This window comes from Sceloporus occidentalis, unplaced genomic scaffold, assembly GCF_023333645.1.
Source record: "Sceloporus occidentalis isolate IW3139 unplaced genomic scaffold, rSceOcc1.0.p SCAF_7, whole genome shotgun sequence".
Lineage (NCBI taxonomy): Eukaryota > Metazoa > Chordata > Lepidosauria > Squamata > Phrynosomatidae > Sceloporus > Sceloporus occidentalis.
The window spans coordinates 6,099,756-6,124,237 of record NW_028316987.1 but is presented as its reverse complement, the minus strand read 5'-3'; the positions used below and the strand labels follow the sequence as shown (position 1 = coordinate 6,124,237).

Here is a 24,482-nt window from a genome sequence, read left to right as displayed (position 1 = left end):
GCTCTGCATTTCATCATTAAGTTTATTTGTATGTTTATTGTAAGTTTATTTGACATTTCTATCATGATGTCTGACGAGACTCACAGTATGATTCCCAACAGAGAAGTGGCCTGGCCTCTCAACATATGAGAAGAAGAACTTGGAAATGTTTATTTTTTGGACTACATGGTGGCAGGGGGATTCTGGGAGCAGTAGTCCAAAAAAACCTTCCCCATATTCAGTACTTGGCAAATAATGTCTTTTAAAACTCTCCCTTCTATGAAGCTCTTTAATGATCATCACATCCACTAACCTCATTCTCAGATGAGCTGGCTGACAGGAAAACCTCACAGGCATCAAAGAACTCGGTGTGTGAATCCGAGAGAGACACGATGCTGCGATTAGATAACTGCTGCTCCTGACCCTTAACCAACAAAGTATTATTTGGCTGCAGGCCAGAGGAAGAAAAGATAATGAAGAGATCAAAAACATGCATCAGTCATTAGAGTCAGACACACAGAATATCTAGGGTCCAAAACACACTGCAAAAATAACCCAGTTTGTGATCGCTTTAACTGCCCTGGCTCAAAGCTAGGGAATTCTGGGAACTGTGGTTTTGTGAGACATTTAACCTTCTCTACAATTCCCAGGATTCCCTAGCACTGAGCCAGGGCAGTTAAAGTGGATTATTTCTGCAGTTAATTTTGTACATAAGTGACTACCCACCTAGCACATTCTGCAGTATCTTTGAAGGGCTTTGGAATAAGTTTTACCACACTAAAGTGCACTGGGGTACACTGAATTACAGTTTCCTTAACTGATAAGGGCTTAATTCTGCATCAAGTAAGGCAGAAACCAATAAGTACTTGCAAGCCCAATATTAAAGTTATCACTGGAGTTTTGAAAAATTACTTTTTGGCTCTACAACTCCCAGAATTTCCATCCACCATGGCTGCTGGCCGGGGCACTCTAGGAACTGTAGTTCCAAAAAGTAACTTCTCCTACCTCTAGCAACAGCCATCTCCTGTTTGTTTTCAGGATCAGATGGTGCACTGCCTCTGGATATAGAGGTTACATTTTATCATGATGCTAATTGATACATCTGTCTTCTACAAATTTATCAATTCCTTCTTTAACCACTGTAAGAAAATAAATTCAGCTAAATGCAGAGGCCATCTTTTTTCTCCAGTATCATCACTCCTCCCGTATGGCAGAAAGTAGGGGGATTGGTGCCCTTAAGCAAACTGTTTTTTCAGCCCCAATGCCCCTACGTTCTGCAATATGGGGGGATGATGGTACTGGCTTAATTTGCAGAGTCGTTGTAATGATTACAACCAGATTATGCATTTGAAGGACTTTGAATCCTTAAAAGGGCTATGACACAGTCAGGAATCACGGGCAGCTTTCCCATCCTGCAGAAAGGGATCCCACTTCTTTCTTTTCTCTACCCATATAGGGAAGAAGTAGAAGCAAAGTGCTTACACAGCCCTACTTCCAAGCAGCATTTGGGCTCTGATCAGGAGTCACACTGTGCTTGTAAATACCAGCTAAGAGATGCCGGTTTTGTACACTCAGTGAATGGAAATAAACAGGGAAATTGCCTCCCAGTCACAGACACTCCACATGCACAGAGGGAAGTGGGGCGGGGGGGGATGGAGCATCTGGCAGCCAATATTCCAACCTTCCACAGGCCAGAGTTTCTCCACCCAAACCCATCCCATTTCTCTTAAGCATCATAATTAAGTATTCATCCATAAACTATCCATTGTACAATATATCACATTAAGCAACTAGAAAATTGGTGCAATTATATATATTTAAAAACAAATGAGCATAAAATCTCACAGTATCCAACTGGCTGGGAGTGAACCCCAAAGGCCATTTTTCCCCCCACCTCTGTCCTAGAAGAATGGCTCACCTCATCAGGGTTGAATGAGGCAAAAGAATCCAGGGTGGTGTCTGATGAGATGGAGAGAGAATGGAAGCGACGGATACATTCAGGATTGTCCAATGTTTGCAGAGAAGCCTAGAAAGTGGGGGAAGATGGGTATTTGAGAGCTTGATGGGATGTAGAACTGGAAGTGGCTGCTTATGGCAGGGATAAGCAAACTGCAACCACGAGCCATACAGTATGTGGCCCCCAACCCCCACCTTTCTGGCCCTTGAACTCTGCCATCAATCCCACAGAGATCAAAGCCCAAAATAATTTTTAGAACAATTTTCAACACAATTTAGGAGCAATTTTTGCCCCTAGATCAGTCAGAAATCTCCCCAAATATGTGAGGACACACAAAATATCTCAGCCCAATCCCGCAAGCATCCCTGAACCCCATACTTTCTGCCAAATAACTCAATTTTCCTCTGATGTTTCTTTCAAACAGGCAACAAGAAGTGAGGGGACATCTCTTCCTGCTACCATTTGAGAGGGACTTCAGAGGAAGAATGGTATTTGAGCTTGCTATGTGAATAATCCTTGATTTCTGTACTGTCTTAAAAGCATCATTTGGCCACCCTGCCAAAGGACCCTGGCTCTGTCCTTACCCCAGCCACTGAAGTTCCAAAGGCACCCCCACGGCCACTAGGTGCAGAAGATCCAGTGGAACGCTGTAGATCTAGCACATGTTGCAGTTCCTGAAGACGGTCTCGTTCTGTACTCAACACAGCCAGTACACTGCTGAGGGACCCATGAACTGGCAAATGAATGACATTTGGAAAAGGATTAGTCCATGATTCCAGGAAATTCAATGTTGGATAAAGGTTTCAGATTATCTAAAACACCAAGTTTTGTTAACGAAAGAAACTCAAACTCCTAGCCCCTATGGCTGCCAGGACCCAACTGAAAATGCTGTTCTAATTTAAATAGTCTGTCTGCCTCTTAATCCACATCACAAATCCACATGCTTGATCAAAGAGTCATCAATGCTGGTCTGTTGCCTAATGGGACCAAAGACTTTAGCAAGATTTTGGACCTGATTTGCCAACTACTTCAACTCCCTTCCTGAATTACTCTGGATTTCTGAATCTGTTGCTCAAAAATCCATGTGTTTGAACTAATTTTGACCACATTTACACATAGGTTGACAACTTGAATATTTTCTTGCAATTCTGAGACAACCTGCAAACTTCAACTTTTTTCTCTTCTTTTTATTTTTCAATTTTTTGCTTCACATGAGCATAACCACCAATGCCAGCTTAATCAATACTGGGCAAATTTTAGTAGTACTGGAGTGAGTTTATATGAGAGCACGTGTCACAGAGAGAACAAGGAGAGTTAGGACAGAAATGAATCAGGGGTCAGGGCCTGGATTTCCTACATCAGATGCGTGCATGGTCTGTGATCAAGCATGTGGATTTGTCTAACTTAAGAAGCAAACAGACTCTTTAAAGTATAATATAGGGACTTGAGCATAGCTTTGGCACAGCTCCTGGCCTCTTAAGATGCATGTATCATTTAAACAGCATACCTCCAAAGTGACTTGAAGCAGCTTTATTTTGGCCTGTCTGTTTGGGCCCATAGATTCTAGACAATATGTTCAGTTGGGTCAGAGTATAAAAATGTGCATGGGGAGTTGCAGCCCAATCATAGCTGCCATTTCAGGTGACCAGAAATGATGCAGCATCACTGCCAGACATCTTTCTAGCTTTTCTGTTTTTTTCTATGATGATTCTATGGGCTCATCTACATTTACCATAATACAACAGGCTGCCCTTGGCATATTCTGACCACAAATTCTCTCCAAATCCCCTCCTTACCTGCTGCCAGTTGTCAGCAATGTAGATAAGCCCTATGATTCTGTTTCAGTGTGTTTGACAAAGGTCCTGTACAGATGAGAAGAAAGGGACGGCCAAAGGCCGTCCCTTTCTTCTCTGGATTGTTGCCGCGGCAACTGCATGGCTGTGGCAACGATCCACAGGAAAAAGGAACTCAAAAATGGAGCTCCTTTCCCGCAACACCACCAAGGCGCCATTTGCGCCCTGGGACGTCACTGTGATGTGTCTTGTGCGACACACTGTTTGGACGTGTCGCACAAGACACATCATTGGTACACACACTGCCTAAATGTGCATGCACCAAAATGGCAGCATCCATACGTATTAGGGCTTGGGAGCGTGTGGTTGCTGCACGCTCCCAAGACCTAGTATGGACGCAGCCACGCTACTTTTGGCCCATTTGTACCAGGCCATAATAGCCTTTTGAGGATATAAAAAGTGTTTTCTTTTCCAGTCAAAAAACCATTTTGTCAGCTGAAAAAAGAAAATGGGGGGCTTGGGGCAGGGGATCAGTGGGAGTCCAAAGGGTCACAGTAAATCCTTCAACAGACTGCATGGCACTTGTGGGCTCCATGACTCTAACTGCTATCTTATACCCCTCATTCTACAGAAGCACAATAAATTATTCCAGCTAAAGCAAGGTGTAACATTTATGCAAGTCCTACAGTTCAGTCTTCTTTGATACAGAATCTGGATTGCCTCATTTAAAAAATTGTGAATTATTGTAGCAAAGATTATACATGCCTAGGGGAAAATGTCAAATTTTAAGAAAACAAACAACAGAACCAGAAGTCCATAACACATTCTTTAATTCCAATTGACTTCGCTCTCTCTCGTTCTCTCTCTCTTTCCACCTGGCAAGATGAGAATTGGTTTTTTGCACTCCGACATCAATAAAAATAAAATTCAGGTCAAGTAAACTGTCAGGTCTAGGAACTGCAGATACAAAAACCAATTAGCACTGGCCATAAACACACCTTTCTGAGCTAAAATCCAGAAGCTTCTCTGCAGCTGGCTATATTCTGGAGGGACACTGAAGATGGCCTGGTTCTGACATGACTCCAAATATCTTGAGAGATTAGGTACAGAGCCATGCAGGCGTCCCACCTGCTAGGAGAAAAATGCTTGAGTTTAGACATCTAGCAAAACAGCTTCACAATCACACCTTTTCCCTCTTTACTTAAAATGGCTTTCTCCTTCATCCCAGAAAAGTACTGTGTCCCTATTATTTCTGCCACCACAATACATAATGGGCTCCTTCTAAACTAGACCACAGCTTGGAAAATCACTTTTTGAAAAGCAATTTATTACGGTTATAGGGCCGAGGTGCCCCCAAACAATTAGTTACTGCTATAGTCATTTCTTTAAAAACTATTTTCTCTTTATGAAGTTGAAAGCTTTAGATTTTTGTGGGTTTTTCGGGCTATGTGGCCATGTTCTTGAAGAGTTTCTATCTGACATTTCGCCAACATCTGTGGCTAGCATCTTCAGAGAATGCTTGCCTGGAAAGCAGTTGGGTATATATATTGTGTGGCCTGGAAAGGCAGGAGTGATTTGCATGTGTATTGTTCTGTTGCTAATGGCAGGCCTCAGACTGGGAGGGTATGCAAAGGAGGATTAGTGTCTGCTTGATTAGTGCTCATTGTCTGCTGGGAAACCCCTGACCCTGGGCGATTTCTCATTTGCCATTGAAATCCACAAACACCTGGACAATTTCAATAGGAAAAAGGAAACCCTTAAAGTAAACAGGGTTTGACTACCAGTCTTGTAAAATAGCAAGAAGAAGACTCAACAAATGCAAATGAGAAATCTCCCAGGGTCAGGGGTTTCTCAGCAGACAATGAGAACTAATTTTACTAATTTTAATTAAATAAGAATGCAGCATCATAAGGCACAGCACAACACAGTGGTCTAGTTATGTGCTATTCCTCCTCCACCATCTTCTGAGATCTCACTTCAGTAACTAGAAAAACAACTTACATGTTATAAACGCCACAACACAGAGAGTCTAGCGGCACCTTAGAGACTATCAGGTTTTTTGGTGACAGGCCACTTCATCAAATACAGTCCATAAAAGCTTATGCCAAAAAAACATGTTAGTATTTAAGGTGCTACTAGATTCTTTGGTGTTGCATTTGCAACATCAGAGCAACATGACAGTGACATAAACCCAAAAGCTCTAATACTGTCACATGCAGACACCAAAAAAAAAAAAAAAAAATCCTTCTGCTTTGTCTTACTTTAAATGATTTTCTCCATTGTCTCCATTGTCTGATGCAGCTTCCCTTCTACCCCAAAACAAACAAACAAACAAACAAACAAATCAAAACAACAATCCCAAACCAGCTCACCCTGCCAATGGTGTCATCTTTTGCAAAACTCTGAGTACACCAAATGCGTGTAGACCTCTTCCCCTTTCTGGGTCTCTCCGTGCTTGCTGAGGTCTGTAAAAGCAAGCAAGAATCGAATAAAACTATTTCTATCACTAAAGAGTTATTTTAAGTGAGACTGCAAAGCACTGCATGCTCTCAGACAATCCCTGATTTCTCAGTTAAAGAAGGGGTGCCTGAGAATGAAAATCACACATAAACATGGCAGAAGGTTATGCAAAATGTTGTGGGAACAGCTACAGAGCTAGTGGTAATGAAAATACTCAAGACATTTTATGCAGAAGAAACATTACAGTTCCCATCACTGTACATACCTGACTACTGGAGATGAGGGGGGCAGACGGAATGCGATGGAGAGATTCCAAGCTCTGTAGCATACAGTTGAGCTCCTGAAGCTTTTCCTGACATTCTGTGAGTTCTAGGAAGAAAAGAAACTAAAAGTTATCAAGAGAGGGAGGGGAATTTTGACCTGCATGGGCAACATCTGTAGGACCTCTTGTTCTGTCAAAGCTCCAGTCACTTGTCATTTGGAAGATGGATTTCTGGAGAGGCATGGGATAAATGAATAATCTGTACCGCAAGCATAGTTTGGAACCAGTTCTGAAAAGATTTATTCTGTTGCCAAACCCAACAATGCCTAAGAGAAAGATGGTAAGAGTATCACATCTCACCTGCTGAACATCTGTCCAAGCCTTTACTGTCACTCAGCCAGTAATTCACCTTATCTCGGTGATTGCCTAGGGAAGACAAGGCAGGGGCACTTTCTGATGTCAGAATGCGGTGCCTTGAGCTGCAGGCCTGCAAGAATGAGGCAAGATGATGCACATTATTATTTGTTTTAATTTTTAAAAATTAAAATATCCAGAGGAGTCAGATGAGAAGGGAGCCTCAATAAGCACCAAAGAAAGTATTCTATAGGCTCCAGGGCAACATATTAAATATCCCAGAGCTACAGCCATTTTTTCACATGGAAGATGGCTGTGCTTCAAGGGTGAAATGCTTGCATGCTCTAAGTAAAAGTGCTTTAGGTCTTGAAAACCACTTTTCTCTGCAAATCCACTAGGTGGAAATCCACTAAATGAGCACCATTAGTAGAGATATAAGAATTCTATCATTTTAGACAATATGTCCCATAAACTGAAGCATTTGAGAACTAACATTAGTTGAGGATTAGAATTAGGATCATAAATGGGGTCAGTCAACCCAATTTATCAGGTGAATCTTACAGACGAGCAGCAGGCCTTTAATTACTAACTGTGTCTAAATGGATATGTTGGATTTTTTATGGTGTGTGTGTGTGTAGTGCTTTAAAGTGTTTTAATGACTGCTTTAAACTAATATATAATTAAATATTTATAACGTATTGTACCTTATTAGATGCTTTTCCTGTGTCCCAAAAAGCAGGATACAATTAAAATATAAATACAAATAAATAAAATTATTAGAGTGTTGGTCTCGGACTGGGGAGACCTAGATTCAGTACCCCACACAGCTATGAAGCTATCTCACAGAGTTATTGTAAAGAAAGAAATGGAAAGAGGAATGAGAGAAATGTAATTTTTGAAGTACAGCTACCAGAATCCTCATGCCAGTCTGGGAGGATGATATATACTATCTTCTCCTTGAAGGATAGGTGGGATGTAAATGTTATCAACCAAGAGCTAAATAAAATACAGTGCACCCCCATCAAGTGCAGGCTTGCCATCTGTGGTTTGCAGATGGCAGGCACCAGCTTTATGAATGGGCATGTGCACACATGGCGATACAAATGGGAGCATGCATCCACTGAGAACAACAGGCCTTAAGGTCCCTTTTTTTACTATCCGTTCACCCATTGAGAACAATGTGACTTAAGGTCCTGTGTTTTTTTTACTATCCATGGGGGGATACGGAATGGTTCCCCTGCAAACAGCAAGGGCCTCACTGTATGTGGGATGTATTAATTGCACCCTATGGAATCATAAAAGCTAACTCTGGCCCAAGGAAAATAACATTTTCCCGCAGAAATGACGCAAGTCTTCTCTCCTTACATGTAAGCAGAGAAAGAGAAGCAAGGAAAGATCCTTAAATACATGAGGCCACCACCCACTTTCATAGAGCTAGAGTGATGCAGTGTTTAAAGTGTTGGACTAGCACTTAGTAGACTAGATTGACTTGGGCCAGTCACTCTGTCTTAGCAGTCCAAAAGACCTACCTGACAAAAATGGGAAGGAGCAAAGTCTCTTGAACTCATTAGAGAAATGCAAGATGTAAAAATAATAACCAAAAACCAACATAGTGCAGCTTTTAGCACAGCAGGAAATCCGTTTTGCCTAAAGCTCACCTGTGCAGGATGGGGAGCTCTCCCACCATGGCCACCCATCAGGAACTTCTCTGCTTGGCGGTGTGAGCACAGCTTGGCCACCCAATTATTGAAGAGTTCCTGGGATTTTATCTAAAATAGATTAAGTAGAAAAGGGACATTAAACAGCAAGAAGCATAAACAGGGACCAGAGCACAGGGGCCCTTTCACACTACAGTTATGTCACTATGATACTACCTTAAGGACAATGGCTGCATCCTATGGAATCCTGAGGTTTGTAGTTTGGTGAGGCAATATGTGTGTGTATGCACCCACCTTCAAGTCACCTGTTGATTTATGGCTACCCCATGAATTTTTCATAGAGTTTTCTTAGGCAAGGAATACTCAGAGGTGGTTTGCCAGATCCTTCCTCTGAAAGGTAGCCTACAGCACCTATAAATACCCCTCCCTAATTGCAAATCCCTGGATTCCATAATCTGAAACCATGGAACTCTAAAATCATGGAAACTAAGGCAGAATATAGCACTGTAACTGTGTGAAAGGCCTCCAGAGCAGATTCAAGACATTTTGCTATTTGAGGAAGAACAGCAGAAGATACCCACCCCAACATTAATCAAAGGGAATCATATCTGAACCACAGAAGCTTGCAGAAGTGCTACTCTCCCTCTCCTCACAGCAGAGGCACAGCAATAAACTATAAATTGAAATAATTAATACTTTGCTGTCCTTTCATAACCCTCAAAAATCAGGTACCCGAGGCTGCTGAGGCAAGGGCAACTCCTACAGGGGCAGGGGAGAGATGGAATTAAACAAAAGAAATGGTAAACATTAGCACTGATAATTCCCAGGCACTGGAAATGGATTTCTAAGCCTGAATCCACAAACTAGAAATATTTTTAACTCAGCAGATCATCAGATTAATCCAGAGGATTAATTTATTTCACAGCAGTAATAGTTAGATATGGGCTGTCAACACAGGTTGCATGAGTTCTTCTATCAAATTCTATTTTCATTATGGGAAGAAGCAAGAGCAAGGTGCTAGTCTTCACAGCTGCAGATAAAAGCTTACTACCACTACCACCACCACTACTACTACTATATTTCTTGTAGAAAAACAAAAGCATGGGAACCAGAATGGGTCCAGAACTTCCTCACAAAACCTTTTGGTTACAGGTACAAGGAGGGCTCCAGCAAACATATCATGAAAGCATGCTGTTCACCGCTATGATCTTTGGAATAGCGGTATATAAATAAAACAAATTATTATTATTATTATTATTATTATTATTGGGACGTACAGGATTCAGTTTTTAACATTCCTTTATAAATTCTCAAATACATGTTCTGAAAGCTATAAATTCATCTTTGGCTGTGAATGTATAGAACTGATCTGCCATAGTCAGGGAGACACTCAGCCTTTCCCTATTACTTAGTACATGCCCATACACAAAGCCTTTCTCTACACTCACTACACACTTAGATGATCCCACTTTTATGAATAGGCCCAGGTTTTCACAGCCCTGCAGAATTTCCAACCCTTGAGCTCTAAAAACTGGACTGACAACTCCAGTAAAGCAAAAGAAATAATATCTTGCCCTGATTTAGATAACTATAGGCACACAACTATATTTCTTTGAATAGCTAGTACTTGGCATATAACCTTTCACCCAGGTTGCTGAGCTGAGAAGATTTCTATCAGGTCATTCATAGTATTATTATATAAGCATTATACCACAGTGCAAACGATTATCTCTTTTCCTATACCCTATGTGTGCAGCCAGCCCAGAAGATCAGCAAACAGAAATTTGCTTTTAGATGTTGTTTCTCAGATCAGAACATTCAATATAATTGCCTATATGAATCAGATCAAATGCCTATACAGTACAGATTCTGTTCCCACAGGAGTTAACATGATCATGGAATCACAGAGTTGGAGCACAAGGGCCATCTAATTCAACCCCCTGCCATGCAGGAATGCAAAACTAAAGCACCCCTGAAATATGCCTATCTAAAATCTGTTTAATGACCTCCAAAAACAGAGTATCCACCACTCTAAAGCAACCTATTCCACTATCAAACAGTTTTTACCATAAAAAAATTAAGTGGAATCTATTTACTTGTACTTTGAATCTACTGATTTGTATTCTAGTCTCTGGAACAACAGAACACAAGCTTGCTCCATCTTCTATATGACATCCTTTCAGATATATAAAGATAGCTAACATATCTTTATCCCTCATGAATTAGTCTAGCATCATTATACAACATTCTCACACAAGATTTCCCATTTCCCATACTGAACAAACTGAGGTCTAGTGTCAACAACATGCCAAAGGCTAACTGGTACTTGTATTCAGGTCCCCAATAATTTTTTTCTTTCCATCATTCTTCCTTCCTTCTACAATCTACATGCCAGTTGGCAATGCCATTTCTCTTTTCTCATACCACTGTCCCCTAACCTGATATGGTGCCCTTGTTTTGACCAATTACCTTGAGATGATAAATGTTATCTTCTGTGTCCAGATCTACTCGCTGAGCCTTCTTGTTGACTGACATGACCGACAAGCGTACATCAATGGAACCATGCAGCTTCCCTTTCAAGACCTGAAAGGAAGAAGAATAGACAGAATCATGTTGGTGATGCTGAAGAGTTATCCACCCTTTTAGCTCACTTCATTCGTGTTTCTCCTTAATTTTAAGCATCCCTAGTTTGGCCATTTCAGGTCCTGGGTTCCCGTAAACCTTACCACATTGAAAACTGGACTTCCCTCCAAAATGTACTCACATCTTGACGCGTTGTGGCATATTTCAGAATTCCATCTTCCAAAACAAAATAGCGCTTTGAGAAATAGAAGTGGGGAAGAGAGAAGAAAACATAAATTACTATGAAAAATTGCCCTGATTGAATTAAATCAAGCAAGTAGGACTTCAGGTTATTCTCAAAAAGTTCCTGAAAGAGTTGGTTGACTAAATCTCAAAACTGCTTGTTAGCACAAACAGTGGCCTAATCCTAAATATATGCTAGAATATCCGTAATAGAGAAAATTGCAGCACCAGTAATGTTACCCGAAAACTTTCTGTTGAATCACATTCTCTCAGCCTAGAATGCAAAGGCAAACCTTCTCTAAATAAATCTTGCCAAGAAAATTCTATGATAGATTTGCCTTAGAGTTGCCAAAAATTGGAAAACTTGAAGGTACACAATAACAAGATTATTTTATGAAAAACCAGAACAAATTATGTATCTTTAACAAAGTAACTGGGCGTAGAAAACAAGAAAATGAAGGTACTGACTCAACTATAGGTTGACCTCATGTGTAAATCAAGGACAGATTTTGGGGCCAAAATCATGGCTTTTGATATTACCTATGGATAAGTTGAGGGTAAAACTTAGGTAACCTATGTAAAAAAGGATGTAAGGAATGAAGCAAAGAAAAACGATGCCAAACAACTTACAAAATTCAAGCAGACATCGCTGCTTGTGCTCACACTAAAGACTGGATAGATGAAAGAATAAAGAGGGATCAGTGTTTCCAACTCTTGCCTTTCATCAGAGGCTGGTTCCCTTTTTTTGGTAAGAGAGTATGGTACTTACATTGACTTGTGGATAAGTCAGCTCAGGTTTATGGGGTCAATTTTGTGACTAAGCTCTCTAGACTTATACATGAATATAGACAGCAATATAATCTACAATGTACAGATCTGTGGATTTCCCCCTTTTACCATCTCCAAATCCATACAGTGCTGATTTTTTAAAATAAAGTTTCTCATTTCTCCCTATATATATATAATATACTTTGTAGAACTATAGGAATCTTCTTCATTCACATAATGCAAGCCTGCAAAACTGAGAGTCATAAAAACTTTTTTAAAAAATGTATGTATATTGGTATTATAAAAATTTGGTGTACTAAATCCAAAAAAGACCTCAAATTTGTTCCATCATGTACAGCTTCCCCATCCCCCCCACAACTTGCTTTGATGTTTCCATGTTGTAATATGTGATTGAAATGATCCTGTAAAAAATTAGACTACAAAGAGTAAATATGGGGTTAAAGTCTCCTAATAAACTTTTAAAACACTTTAATTTGCTGATATGAAACACAAAAATAAATTCAAAAGCACTAAATGAAATAGCACTGGAACATCAGTATCTGCACTTAATCAGAGATGAACTGACAATCGAATTTTTGAAAACTGTGTGAAATATTGTATTTTTATTGTTTTTCAAATTCAGCACCCAAAAACACATTAAAAATAGTTACATTTTTTAAAAAGTGATTAGTGGTTGTTGAAGAATGTAAAACAAATTGTGGTTATAGATTTTTTCTTTTTTTAACAATAAAAATTTTAAAACATTTTTAAAAAGTTTTTTCATTGCAGGGCTGTGTAATTTATTTCCAATACAGGGCGAGTTATATTGGAACATAATTTGGAACGCATACTTATTCTCCTCATACCAATACAAGCTGTGACAGATCAGCTCTATTCTCACTTTTATCATATCAACATACCAAATCCCTGAAATGGACTAGAGTTTGGAATTACAGGGGATCAAATATGCTAAACATGTAGCAACACACCCATTACTCTAGAATGGAAGCAAGAACACCTACAGCGATTCTTCACACAGCTAAATCTCTCACCTTGTGCCAGCCCTTCAGGGGCCATTTTCGCTTCTTGAGCAGATAACCCTCCTGCCTTTCTGGCTCCTGGATCACCCCACCTTGTATCTGCAGCTCATCTACCACCTCCCAGCTTTCTGAACCCTAAAATCCAAAGAAACACACACATCATGAAACTTTAAGGAAAAGGAGAACTCTAGGAAGGGCTTTGTGCTGTGCCCCAAAGCACACATTAAAGGATGGCACCAATCATTAATTACTAAACAGAAACTTTAGACACAACACCATTCTCTGATCCAAAGGAGAGGCTCCAGACTTTTAAAAAAATTAAATTTTCAAAATTAAAAATTCAAAAAATTGAAATTGAAATTTCTTAAATGCTTTATTCTTTTAAAATTTTCTTTTAAAAAAATCACATTTTAACATCACAGATCTTCACCATGTATATGTAAATACATTTAGGTTGTGCATACGATATTGTAATTTGAAGCCATAATTTTAATTTTGCTAGTTGTTTATATCATAAATATTAGCATTACATCCAGTGGTATATGGGAATTAAGATTTACAAGTAACATTAGGGCAAAAAAGCATTATTAAGGATTCTGTACGGTGTGAAATGGGAGGAGGTCAATGGTGTGTGTGTGTGTGAGAGACACCATGAGTTGCCGCACCAGGTGACACCAATCCTAGTGACGCCACTGCTCTGATCTAAAGACCATTACCATATCACCTAAGGATGCCATGGGATTGGTTAGGGTTACACAATGGGAAGAAGTCACACCTGCCGAGCAATGCTGTGTTTGGAAGACACGGTGCTGTTGGAACGGGAGGGAGGTGGTGCCCTTTTTGGAGAAGACAGATCTTTCTCATGGCTACCCATTCCTGGGGTGGCTGCCTCTCTTGCCAACGTCCCTTCGGGATGCCAAGGAATGGTCAGAAATGCACCTTTTGATCAAGACTTTCTTTTCATCTCCAGAGCGATACATTCAGAGGATTACCTGTTAAGAGAGGATATAGCAGGTGGATTGCTTAACAAAAAGAAAGACAATGAGAATCAGGGCTTTGCACAGAAGAATACTGAAAAGATGTATAACAATCACATAATAAGCTTGAAGGCAGGAGAATTCTCAAATTCAAAACAAACTGGGCTTTATGTCAGGGCGGAACCAAATGCTTAATTTTAATTTTTTTCTCAGCTGTGTATTTCCGTTCTATTGTTATTTTCATCAGTGCCATAATGGCTGCTTATTTTTAGAGCCGTACATTATTTCATGCATCTTTGTATGTTCCAATACTATGAACTATTAGAATTCAGGGCTGTATCAAGATACTTTGCTGCCTAAGGCAGAGGAGAAAAGGATGCATGCTACTCCCAGAGGCAAGGTGCATAATCCCTAGTCAGGTTACTCTGGCAGCTGAGGCAGACTATCTCAAAAGCACATCCCCACTTTTCCTATATAACAAGTATGCAAAAGAGATCTTTTTTAATTTATAATTTTAAAAAAATCTTGTAGCATCTTTGAGACTAACTGAAAGAATGAAGTTGGCAGCATGAGCTTTTGTAGACTTCAGCTTACTTCCTCAGATGCATGTTACTGAGGAAATAGGCTGAGGCTCACAAGTCTATGAAAGCTCATGCTACCAACTTCTTTTTTTCTGTTTGTGTCAAAGGTGCTACAAGATCCCTTTGCATACTGATTTTTCAGACTGACATGGCTATGTCTTTGAATTATACAATGATAATACGTTAAATAAGTAATCATTGACTGTCCTTCCACGACCTTCCGAATCTGCTGCTTTAGGCAGAAAAAATTGAAAGCTGTTATAATACATAAGATTTCTGCTAAAGGCTTAGGAAATAAAAGGTATGGTGAGGTTTACACGAGGGGTGAGGAAACTGCTGCCCCCAATCCCTTTTTACAGTCCCTAAATCTCCCCAAGCTTTCAGACCTCCCAATTTTTTATTCAAACTATAGCAAAAACTATGCCTGAAATGGCCAGAAATATCACCTGCAGCAATGTTATCCAATAACACACATTCTAATCCCCCCCCCCCAACTCCAATTTCATAAAATGGTGGAGGGGAGAATCAGCCAAAAACGAAAGGCATTTGAAAATACCCGTAAATTCAAACCGCCCCCCAATATTTGGCCCAAAATGCAGCCCTGAGGACTCCACTGCAGCTGCTCACCCCTGGATTAGATGATATTCTAGCTATTAGATGTAGAAATCCTCAACTTTCAGTCTGGTCCATCCTTCTCAGACTACGCCCACACTGCAAACATAGTCCAGATCGACATCACTTTAACTGCCATGGCTCAGTGTTATGGAATTCTGGTAATGGTAGATTGTTACGGCACAAGGGCTCTCTGATAGAGAAGGCTAAATGTCTCACAAAACTACAATTCTCAAATTCCATAGCATTGAGCTCTGGACATTACAATGGTTCAAACTGGATTATTTCTGCAGTGTGGATGTCGCCTTAGTCACAGTTAATGCTTTTCTGTCACAACCATCACCTCGAAAGGTGAGCATTTCATCACTCAACTAAGCTTCAGCCTTCTTTCATTAGCATCATTGCTTGACCTGTAACTCAACTTACCTTGGCTGTCCTCACAATATTGCATTACTCTCCACAATTATTCCAAATTATTAAACACAAAACAAACAAACTAACCAGAATCCAGATAGTTAAAAAACAACAACAAACCAAACCTCTTATCCAAAGACTATACAGTTGGGGGTGGTGGTGGTGGTGGTTCAGAGACAGAGTCTTTAGAGGTCTCCAGACTGACAGAGTTCCAGAGTTTGCTAAGATCAATCCAATCATGTTTATGTAGAACAAGGATGAACCAAGTGTGGACCATGGGCCACATGTGGTCCCCAGGGCTGTTTTTGCTTCATAATTCCAATAAAGGATGTTTGGGTGGTATAGAAGGCATTTCCACATGATTGGAGCACCCCTAGAACCACCAAGGGTCAAAACAAAATGTTGGTGAATGTGTATCCCTTCAAGATCTTCTGGATGGCTAAAGAGTCCTCATCTTCTTGGGATCATTTAAAAAAAAAGAGCAATATCTCAAAATAAGCAGCCAGAAAAAAGATGGTGAGCTATTTTATTTTATTGCATTGCCTGGGAACTTTTATTTGTATATCTATGTATATCAAGGTCCATTCAGGTTTTCCTTTGTTTGGTGAGCCTTCATGTGCTGCAGCAAAAGTTCTCACTTACCTCTCGGGCTCCAAGTATCATCTCAATGAACCCAAACCACTGGAAACTCTACTACAGGTGTGACAAATGTGTGACACTCCAGATGTTGCTGGCCTGCGACTCCCCATCAGCCCTAGCTAGCCTGGGCTATGATGAGGGATGATGGGAACTGCAATTCAGTAACATCTTGAGTAACATCTGTTCCCACTTGATCAGGCATTTCATCCTCTGACTGCCCATCACTTTGTTAACAATTTGATGGTTTTGTGGGGATTTGTTCCCCCTTCCTGATGCTGAAATGTCTGATGCCTGCTCTCATGCTTACAGATCCAGACATCTGACAAGCTTTCCCCCTCCCAGTGTTATTTCCAGATTCAACCTGTCTCTTCATCTGAGTCCAAAGAGCAACCCTAATTGCACAAACACAACAATACACTGTCAAGCAATGTCAAGCAAGGACACAATGCTGATTTTCTCCTCTTTCACAACGTTTGATCTGGCTGCACAGTTTGGTACCCCTCTCCCCAATTACAAAATTTAGCAAATAAACCCTCTAGATCACAACACAAGCTTTCAGCAAAAAAAGACAGAAGAAAGATGGTGGATCTGATTAGAAAGAAAAGAAAAGGAAGAACTCACAATGCCATCTCTATGACAGATTTCCCCATTCCCTCCAATGGATGGATACCTGTGCGGCTTGGCTCCACTAAGTCATCTTTGTACCTTGCCCTTTTAGCTCACCAGCTTACCTGCCAACCCTTTCTTTCCTAGGCTGGTACAACAGCTGCTGCTTTGTATAAATTGCTCAGCCACACCCATTTTGCATCTATCCTCCCTTAGCAAACAAGTTCTCAATTTTCAGCCTGTTCCTACCTGTGCTTACCCAGATGTGAGTCCGGCTGAACTCTATGGGAGCCAACCTGCACAGGATTAAAGCCCTGAGTCTCTTGTTCCCTTCTGGGTTTCAGGTTGAAACCCGAAGCAGGAGCAGGGGTGAAAGACGATGAGAAAATATATATGGATTTAGGTTTCTCACTCACGGAAGCTGGACTGCCTGCATGAGAGCTAGCAAAACATCGTCGATAGTGTTCTGGAAAAACTCAAGAGTTTAGCAAGATTTTAAGGTTTTGGATGACAGCTCCCATATTCTCCCAGGCGTCTGGTGTGGCTGCTGGGCGAGCAAGAAGGGGACAAGTCCCTGTCTCACTCGCCCAGTAGCCGCATCAGTCCTTTTGGGTGTACTGCCCTACTGGATGTGCACCATCCACTGGTGTCACCCAGTATGATCTGCACCTCCCTAGTAATGCCTCTGGCCTTCCCCCTCCAGTTTAGCTGGTTTGCCCACATTTTCCAAAAATCCTTTAATGCAGGAGGTTTCCAAAAATTCCACTAGCTTAAAAAACAAACAAATTCTTTTTCTAATTTATTAAAAATAATAAATAATAAAGGTATGTACAATTTTTTAAGGCAGTGGTTCTCAAACGGTGGGGTGGGATCCCGAGGGAGGGGCACAAGAGTTGTTCAAAGGGGGGCTTGAGACTTGGAGGCTCTGATCCCTCTTCTTCCCAAACTTTTTAATGTGTAAAATTTACAATGCATTGGTCTGCCTTCATGGCAACACTCCCATCCTTTATAGCTAAATGTAAATGCATACTGTCATTACTCATTCATTCGTCATTCTTCTTCTGCCATCCCAAATCTCCAAATTTAGCACACCCACATCCCAAAAGTCAGCAACAATCTGGAACTGAACAGATGAACCAAGCAAAGTTGATGCAAATGAAGCTTGTTTGCAAACATATGGAATAGATTTGCGTAATTGGGTTTGCATAAAAAAATAATAACAAAAAGCCTTATATGCAATGGAGGATTTAGATGCTCAACAGTCCCTTGTAGAAAACAAATTCAATATAAATTCTGTCCCAGTGAATCACCTAATTTCACTATCAGCATAAAGTAGGTAGTACTGTACCATTTTCAAACATATGGTGAAAAGGTCATAAAATGTCTATTAGTGGTAGTAGTCATAGTAAATAGTAGTAGCAGCATCCCACCCACCCCTCCCAAAATTGGGATTAAAAGTGGCTTAGTGTACAATGTCTTTTCTTCCTATTTCCTATCCCATTCGTAAGTCCCAAATATATGCCACATCGAGCTGTATTTTTCCTACATGGGGCTTATGTACAGTACTTGGTATTGGTGTGCTGCAGTTAAGTGCTGAATTAAAACCAGATCTTGAGGGGGGGAAATACTTTTTAAAACTACAATTCCTAAAATTGTCCCAACCAACAGGCCAATCTGAAGAAGTATTGGGAATTGTAGTCTAAAAAAGGAACATGTACAAGGTTGGATTAAAATATCCTGCATTGTTCATTGATGTATGGTGTCTATTTTTCAATTATCCTCCATCCCATTAAAGTTAAGAGAGAGAAAATTCCTTGCATCAGATCTGAACTTGTGTAAATTTGTGCTGATAGTTGGGGTCTGGCAATAGGTTGGAGTGTACTGGATACAGTATAAGAATGTTCCTTTGAGACTTGAGCCCAGTGATAGGAACTAACTAATTAAATTATCAATTAAGTTGAATTGTTTCTAATGAAAAGAGGAAACTTAATTTATTTTTAAAATTGAGGTTATTCACTTAAGTTATCACTCAGTGATTTATTAATTACCGGTAAATTAGAGACTATAACAAAGACCCAAAAATTCACATTTCCAAGCTGATTCTTTACAAAATGTAGTTCTCTTAGTTTTTATGCAAAACTGGTTTTTTGCTTTGTGTCAGCTCTGCAGGGTTGGGGAATTACAATGTTCAGGTCACTAAGTTCAAAGCACTTAACCAACAGTAATTCCAGTAGGATTAAGGATCCATGTGGGAACCAATAAGATAAAGAAATTGGAAGGGTAAGGAGATATAATGATAAGAAATAGAGAATAGAAAAGCAAGGTTTTGGTGTGGTAGATCAGAAGTGGATTCATTCATTTTTTTAAATTAAGAAGCTGTTTCCTTCTCTCTCTCAAGACTAAAAGTGAAATCACTGATGGCATTTTCCAGGTTTGTTCTAGTAAGCTTTTAGAGCAGGCATTAGATATAAATTACAGTTAGGCATAAACCTAAGAATTAATTTCTCCCCTTTGAGTGCAAATGTAATTGAACTGGATTTTTAGCTTAATAATGATTACTTAAATACATTAATTTTTCCAACTGATTTTTCTATCTCTATTTTAGCTCAGATAAACGATTCTGCCAGTGTCGGGGTTGGCAGACTAAAGGGACTACATCTGGTAGCAGATGCTGTGAGTGGGAAATGGTAGTGAGGAGTTGTGAGGACTGGGTTGTGAGTTGTAAGACCTGCCTTGTGCCTCCTGCACTACCTTGCTGCCACCAGAGTTGTTAAGGGTCTATTTGCTACTGCCACTTTTGAGCAAAATGTCATAGGAGAGCAGTGTCATGTCTTTCATCTGAGACAGCAAAATGTCTTGGGCAGTACACCACCCCCAGAAGAATGGTTTCCTTGTGTATGTACCATTGAGATATTCCATCCAAAGATGAGGACTTTGGACCTCATCTTTTAAAATCCCCTAACCAACCTGACTACTGACTATGCTGCCTGGTAGATTCTAGAAGTTGAAGTCTAAAATACTTTTCCAGGGTTCCAGTTCCACCATTGTACCTACCAAGATAGGAGCCAGCATGGCATAGTGGTTTGAGTATTGGACTACAACTCTGGAGATGAGGGTTCAATTGCCAGCTCAGCCATGAAACTCCCTGACTATACTTGGGCAAGTCTCAGGGGAAGGCAATTGCAAACTTCCTCTGAACAAATCTTGCCAAAAAAATTCCTCCATAATATATTCACCTTAGGGTCATCGTAAATCGGAAACGACTTGAAGGTACACAGCAACAACAATTCCTGTCATGACAGCCACATATCTGGCATTGCACTGGCACAACAGGGTTTTCACAATATCTTATAGTCCTTCAGTTGCCAGACCTTCATTATAGGATTAAACCCCAAACCTACTTTGTAAACTTTTGTACTATACAGTTCTGAATATGTTGCATATTATTATTACCGTTCTTTATATCCTGGTGATATTATTTTTGGCCATTACAGCCCACTGTTTATTCTTTAAATAGAAAGATCTCACCTTTCAGCCAGTGAATCTATAACAAGAATAGGAATCATCTTGTCTTTCAGATGTTGCACTGCAACTCCCAGCACACTTCACTCTTAGCCATGTTACATAGGGCTGCTGGTAGGTGCTGTCCACCAGCATCTGGAGAGCTATACTTTGCCCATCTGTGTTCTACAAAATAGCTAACAAATTATTTAAATACAGTGCATGATTAAAAGCACAGGCCATAGCAACAAAACCTGAGAGATGACAGAATTAAAAGAGCTGATGAATCTAAAACAAAAATCAATGATAAATATTTGAGGATCCTGAAAGCAATCTGGAAGAGAACTAGCTGGCTTCTAAGGCCAATCAAGACAGAGCTGGATTTCCTTAAAAAGCAGAATTTCACATTTTGAGAATTATTCTTAAAGAGGAGTCTTGTTCCACTAGACCAAATAGTTTATTTTCATTTTCCTGTCTCTCTAGCTCTTTTAATGCTGCAAAGGTACAGCTCACCCCAGGCAGAATTTAGGAACTTTTGGTCCTCTTTTTGACCTCAATTCTGACAATCTTTTATCACTTATGGGTTGAGCTGATGGGATTTTTAGGGCAAAATATCTGGAAGGCTAAAAGTTCCCCACCTTTGATTCAGCAGCAAGTTCTCATCAAATCATTGGAAGTTGCCTTATGCTGAATCAGACAACTTGGTCCATCAAGACCAGCATCGTCAACACTGGCTAGCAGCTGGTATGCAGGGTTTCAGGCAGGGTTCATTTCTAGCTCTACCTGGAAAGACCAGGGTCAGAGCAGGGACGTAGCCAGGATTTTAGGAAGGGGGGGTCCAGACTAAGTGCCACCATTATAATGGGGCTTGGGTGCGGCGACACAGCAGCACACACCATTCATTTTTCTAATGGAAGGGGGGGTCCGGACCCCAAGAACCCCCCCCCCTTGGCTACGTCCCTGGTCAGAGTCTGCAAAGTACATATTCTGCCAATGAGATACCATAACCTCTAACTGTCTTGATTTGACAGGGATAGCCCTTATTAATCCTCTTGTCAGCCCACTTTTTCAATTGCTTTTAAAATTACCCGTTTCTCTATTTTCCTCCCACTTTCCCTCTTCAACTTCCATTTACTTCAGTCAATACAAACTCAGTTCAAAGTGAAAATGTAGTTTGCACTCAATTAATTCAGGGGAAATGAGAGGAAAACGTGGAATTTTGTCCTTCCCAGTAGATGGAGGCAAAAGCAAATTAGGGCTGCATCTGCATTGCAGAAATAATGCAGCTTGCCACCACTTTAACCACCTTCGCTCAATGCTATGGAATTCTGGAATCTGCAGTTTGGTAATGCAAAGGAGCTCTCTGACAGAGAAGCCTAAATATCTCACAAAAATACCGATCCCAAACTTCCATAGCATTGAGCCATGGCAGTAAAAGTGGTGTCAAACTGCTTTATTTCTGCGGTGCAGACAAGGGCTTTTACAGCCTCTCCGAGGCTGCAACCACACTGCAGAAATACTCTGGTAAAGCTCTGGTGTCACAAGAAACTACAACAAATAACACACTACAATTTCCATAACTCCATAGCACTGAGCCATGGCAGTTAAAGTGGTGTCAAACTGGATTATGTAAGCAGTGTGGATGCCCTAGTTTGTCTGTTCTTCCCCTTCCACAAGTTTTGCCATCTTGACCACATTCTGACATTGCTCAGCCACGTGTGTCCCTGTTGTCCTCTGTAATTGCCCTTTGCTTACTAGCAGAAATACCAATGGAAACTCTGCCCTAAGAAGTTTCTCCCCCCACAAGCAAGTTCACAGTTCTGCTTTGCTGATCCTTTCCACCTGTTTTCACTCATCCCACATGTAAAAGTAACATCCCTACAACTGACAGACTTTGCACCTTAAAAAATGCATGTTTTTTGCTTGCTTATAAGAACGAAGCAAAGACTGAAGGATTAAAAACACCGTGGGTTGGGCGATGGGTATTTATAGAAAATGTCTAATGCAATCTTTTTTTGAGGTGAGGGTTATTTAGTTGCGTATCAGATACTGATCTGTGGTTACGTCAAAGTGCTAACTATTGCTATGCTGCTTGGCCACACATGTCCCAGTTTTCATCTGTGACATTTTGGACGATACGAGATACATCCCCTCGCTTGCGTGTTGAGAAATAAATGGGGACTGCAAGAGAGCACAGAAGTGTCTCCTTTTCTGCAATCTCCACTCATCACAGAGGGACAGGCACAAGAGAAGCTCCTGGATTGTTCTCTTAACTTTCATTCCAAATATATATGGAATTATTGTGATAGCTGTTAAACATATAACAAAATCTGCAGGGTAGACTTGCTATTTAGAATAAACACTGCATTTTCCCACCCCAGCCTTAAACCATCAAACACGATCAATCCTCATTTGGTTATATTTTTGGGCAGGGGAATTCCTCTAACTTTAGGACTGCCCCAGTCCAAGATACTTTGTACAGATCTTTTGCTACCTTTGGGTTTTCCCGGAGACACCTTCATTTAACGCTTTGGCATTACTACCTCCCCAGAAATGTTTTGGCAATGTAAGCCACAGTATTCATTTCAGAACACTGAAAACAGAGGAAATGATTTTTTAGTTCACTGGAGGGATTTTAAAAGTGACTGTCTGCCTACACTTGGTGTTTTTGGCTTCTGTACATTAACAACAAGATAGTACAGAAGGAGAATGAAGCACCAGCAATGGGAAAGCCCTATTCAGCCTCTTTCAAAGACTTCCAAGCTGCCTACCATCTGTCAGTTCCAAGCACTCAGAGCCAGTCACCTGCCTTGGGTGTTAAAAATAGGTTTCGGCTTATTAAACAGCAGCTTTTCATTAAAAGAAAAAAAGAACACAGTGTGTACAGTTGTGCCGCAGATACAACAAACTGACATGTTTCTAAAACATAAGGACCGACTGGAAAGATCAGCTCATAGGCTTTTTATTTCCGTTGCTTACTAACTTATATTCCATCTTTCCTCCAAGAAACTAAAGACAGTACACAAGGTTTCTCTTTATCCATTTTACCCTCACAACAACCCTGTGAGGTAGGTTAGGCTAACAGACAGTGATTGACCCATCATCGTACAGTGAGCTTTGTGGACAAGTGGAAATTTGAACACATAGCTCTATAACATTACTTTGGCGCTCCAACTGCAGTGAGTGGACTCATTTAGTCCAGCCTTACATGGTGTGGAAACCATATACTATGAGGAGCTGCTTAGGGAGCAAGGTAAGTTTAAAGATCAAGCTGAGTAGTGACAAGAGAGCAATGTTTAAATATTTGAAGGGAAAGCATATTGAGGATGGAGCAAACTTGTTTTCTGCTGCTCCAAAGAGTAGGGCACGGAGCAATGGGTTCAAGCTACAGGAAAAGAGATTGCACATTAGGAATAACTTCATGACAGTAAGAGCTGTTTTACAGGTGAACACACTCCCTCGGAGAGTGGTGGCATCTCCTTCTTTGAGATTTTGAAACAGAGACTGTATGGCCACCTGTTGGAAATGCTTTGATTGTGTCTTCTTGCATGGCAGGGGATTGGAGATAGTTCTTGTGCCCTTCACATTTGTTGGACAGTCAACATGATGTAGTGGTTTGAGTGTTGGACTATGACCCTGGAGACTAGGGTTCAATTCTCCATTCAGCCATGGAAACTCATTGGGTGATCTTGGAAAAGCCCCAGAAAACTCTGTGATAAGTTCGCCTTAGGGTCACCAAAGGTTAGAAATTACTTGAAGACACACAACAACAAGATTTGTTGGACTACAACTACCATCATTCCCAGCTATGACAGCTAATGGCTGTGTGGGCATCAAACTATGTAAGACAGATACAGGATCTAAAAACAGACACAAACAGTCATATCCTGTTATGTGTGCTTATGTATTCAATGGCATCCTGCTCCTAACTTTCTAGGTTCCATTTGTAGCTTCTATGGCTGATAGCCAGTGACAGATTTATCCTCCAATAACAGGTCCAGTTCTACACAATAGGGCAAGTGTAACAGTCATGACAAGCCTTTTAAGTGTTTAGACAGCCCATTAAGACAACATTC

The 24,482-nt window shown here is 40.5% G+C and overlaps 1 protein-coding gene across 2 annotated transcripts in view; it reads right to left on the bottom strand.

The window, feature by feature from the left end:
* The window catches only part of OSBPL7 (oxysterol binding protein like 7), a 47,698-nt gene that overhangs the window by 18,801 nt on the left and 4,415 nt on the right, over positions 1-24,482 (bottom strand). For both annotated transcript variants that reach the window (XM_089531772.1, XM_089531771.1), the window contains exons 2-13: positions 13,852-14,068; positions 13,089-13,211; positions 11,228-11,281; positions 10,933-11,046; positions 8,464-8,574; positions 6,812-6,938; positions 6,455-6,558; positions 6,102-6,194; positions 4,728-4,857; positions 2,521-2,669; positions 1,898-2,005; positions 293-427 (exon numbers count right to left, since the gene is read on the bottom strand). In XM_089531772.1, coding sequence (XP_089387898.1) covers positions 293-427; positions 1,898-2,005; positions 2,521-2,669; positions 4,728-4,857; positions 6,102-6,194; positions 6,455-6,558; positions 6,812-6,938; positions 8,464-8,574; positions 10,933-11,046; positions 11,228-11,281; positions 13,089-13,211; positions 13,852-13,950 — 1,347 coding nt within the window. In that variant the 5' untranslated portion in view covers positions 13,951-14,068. The remainder of the gene's footprint in view (positions 1-292; positions 428-1,897; positions 2,006-2,520; positions 2,670-4,727; positions 4,858-6,101; positions 6,195-6,454; positions 6,559-6,811; positions 6,939-8,463; positions 8,575-10,932; positions 11,047-11,227; positions 11,282-13,088; positions 13,212-13,851; positions 14,069-24,482) is intronic.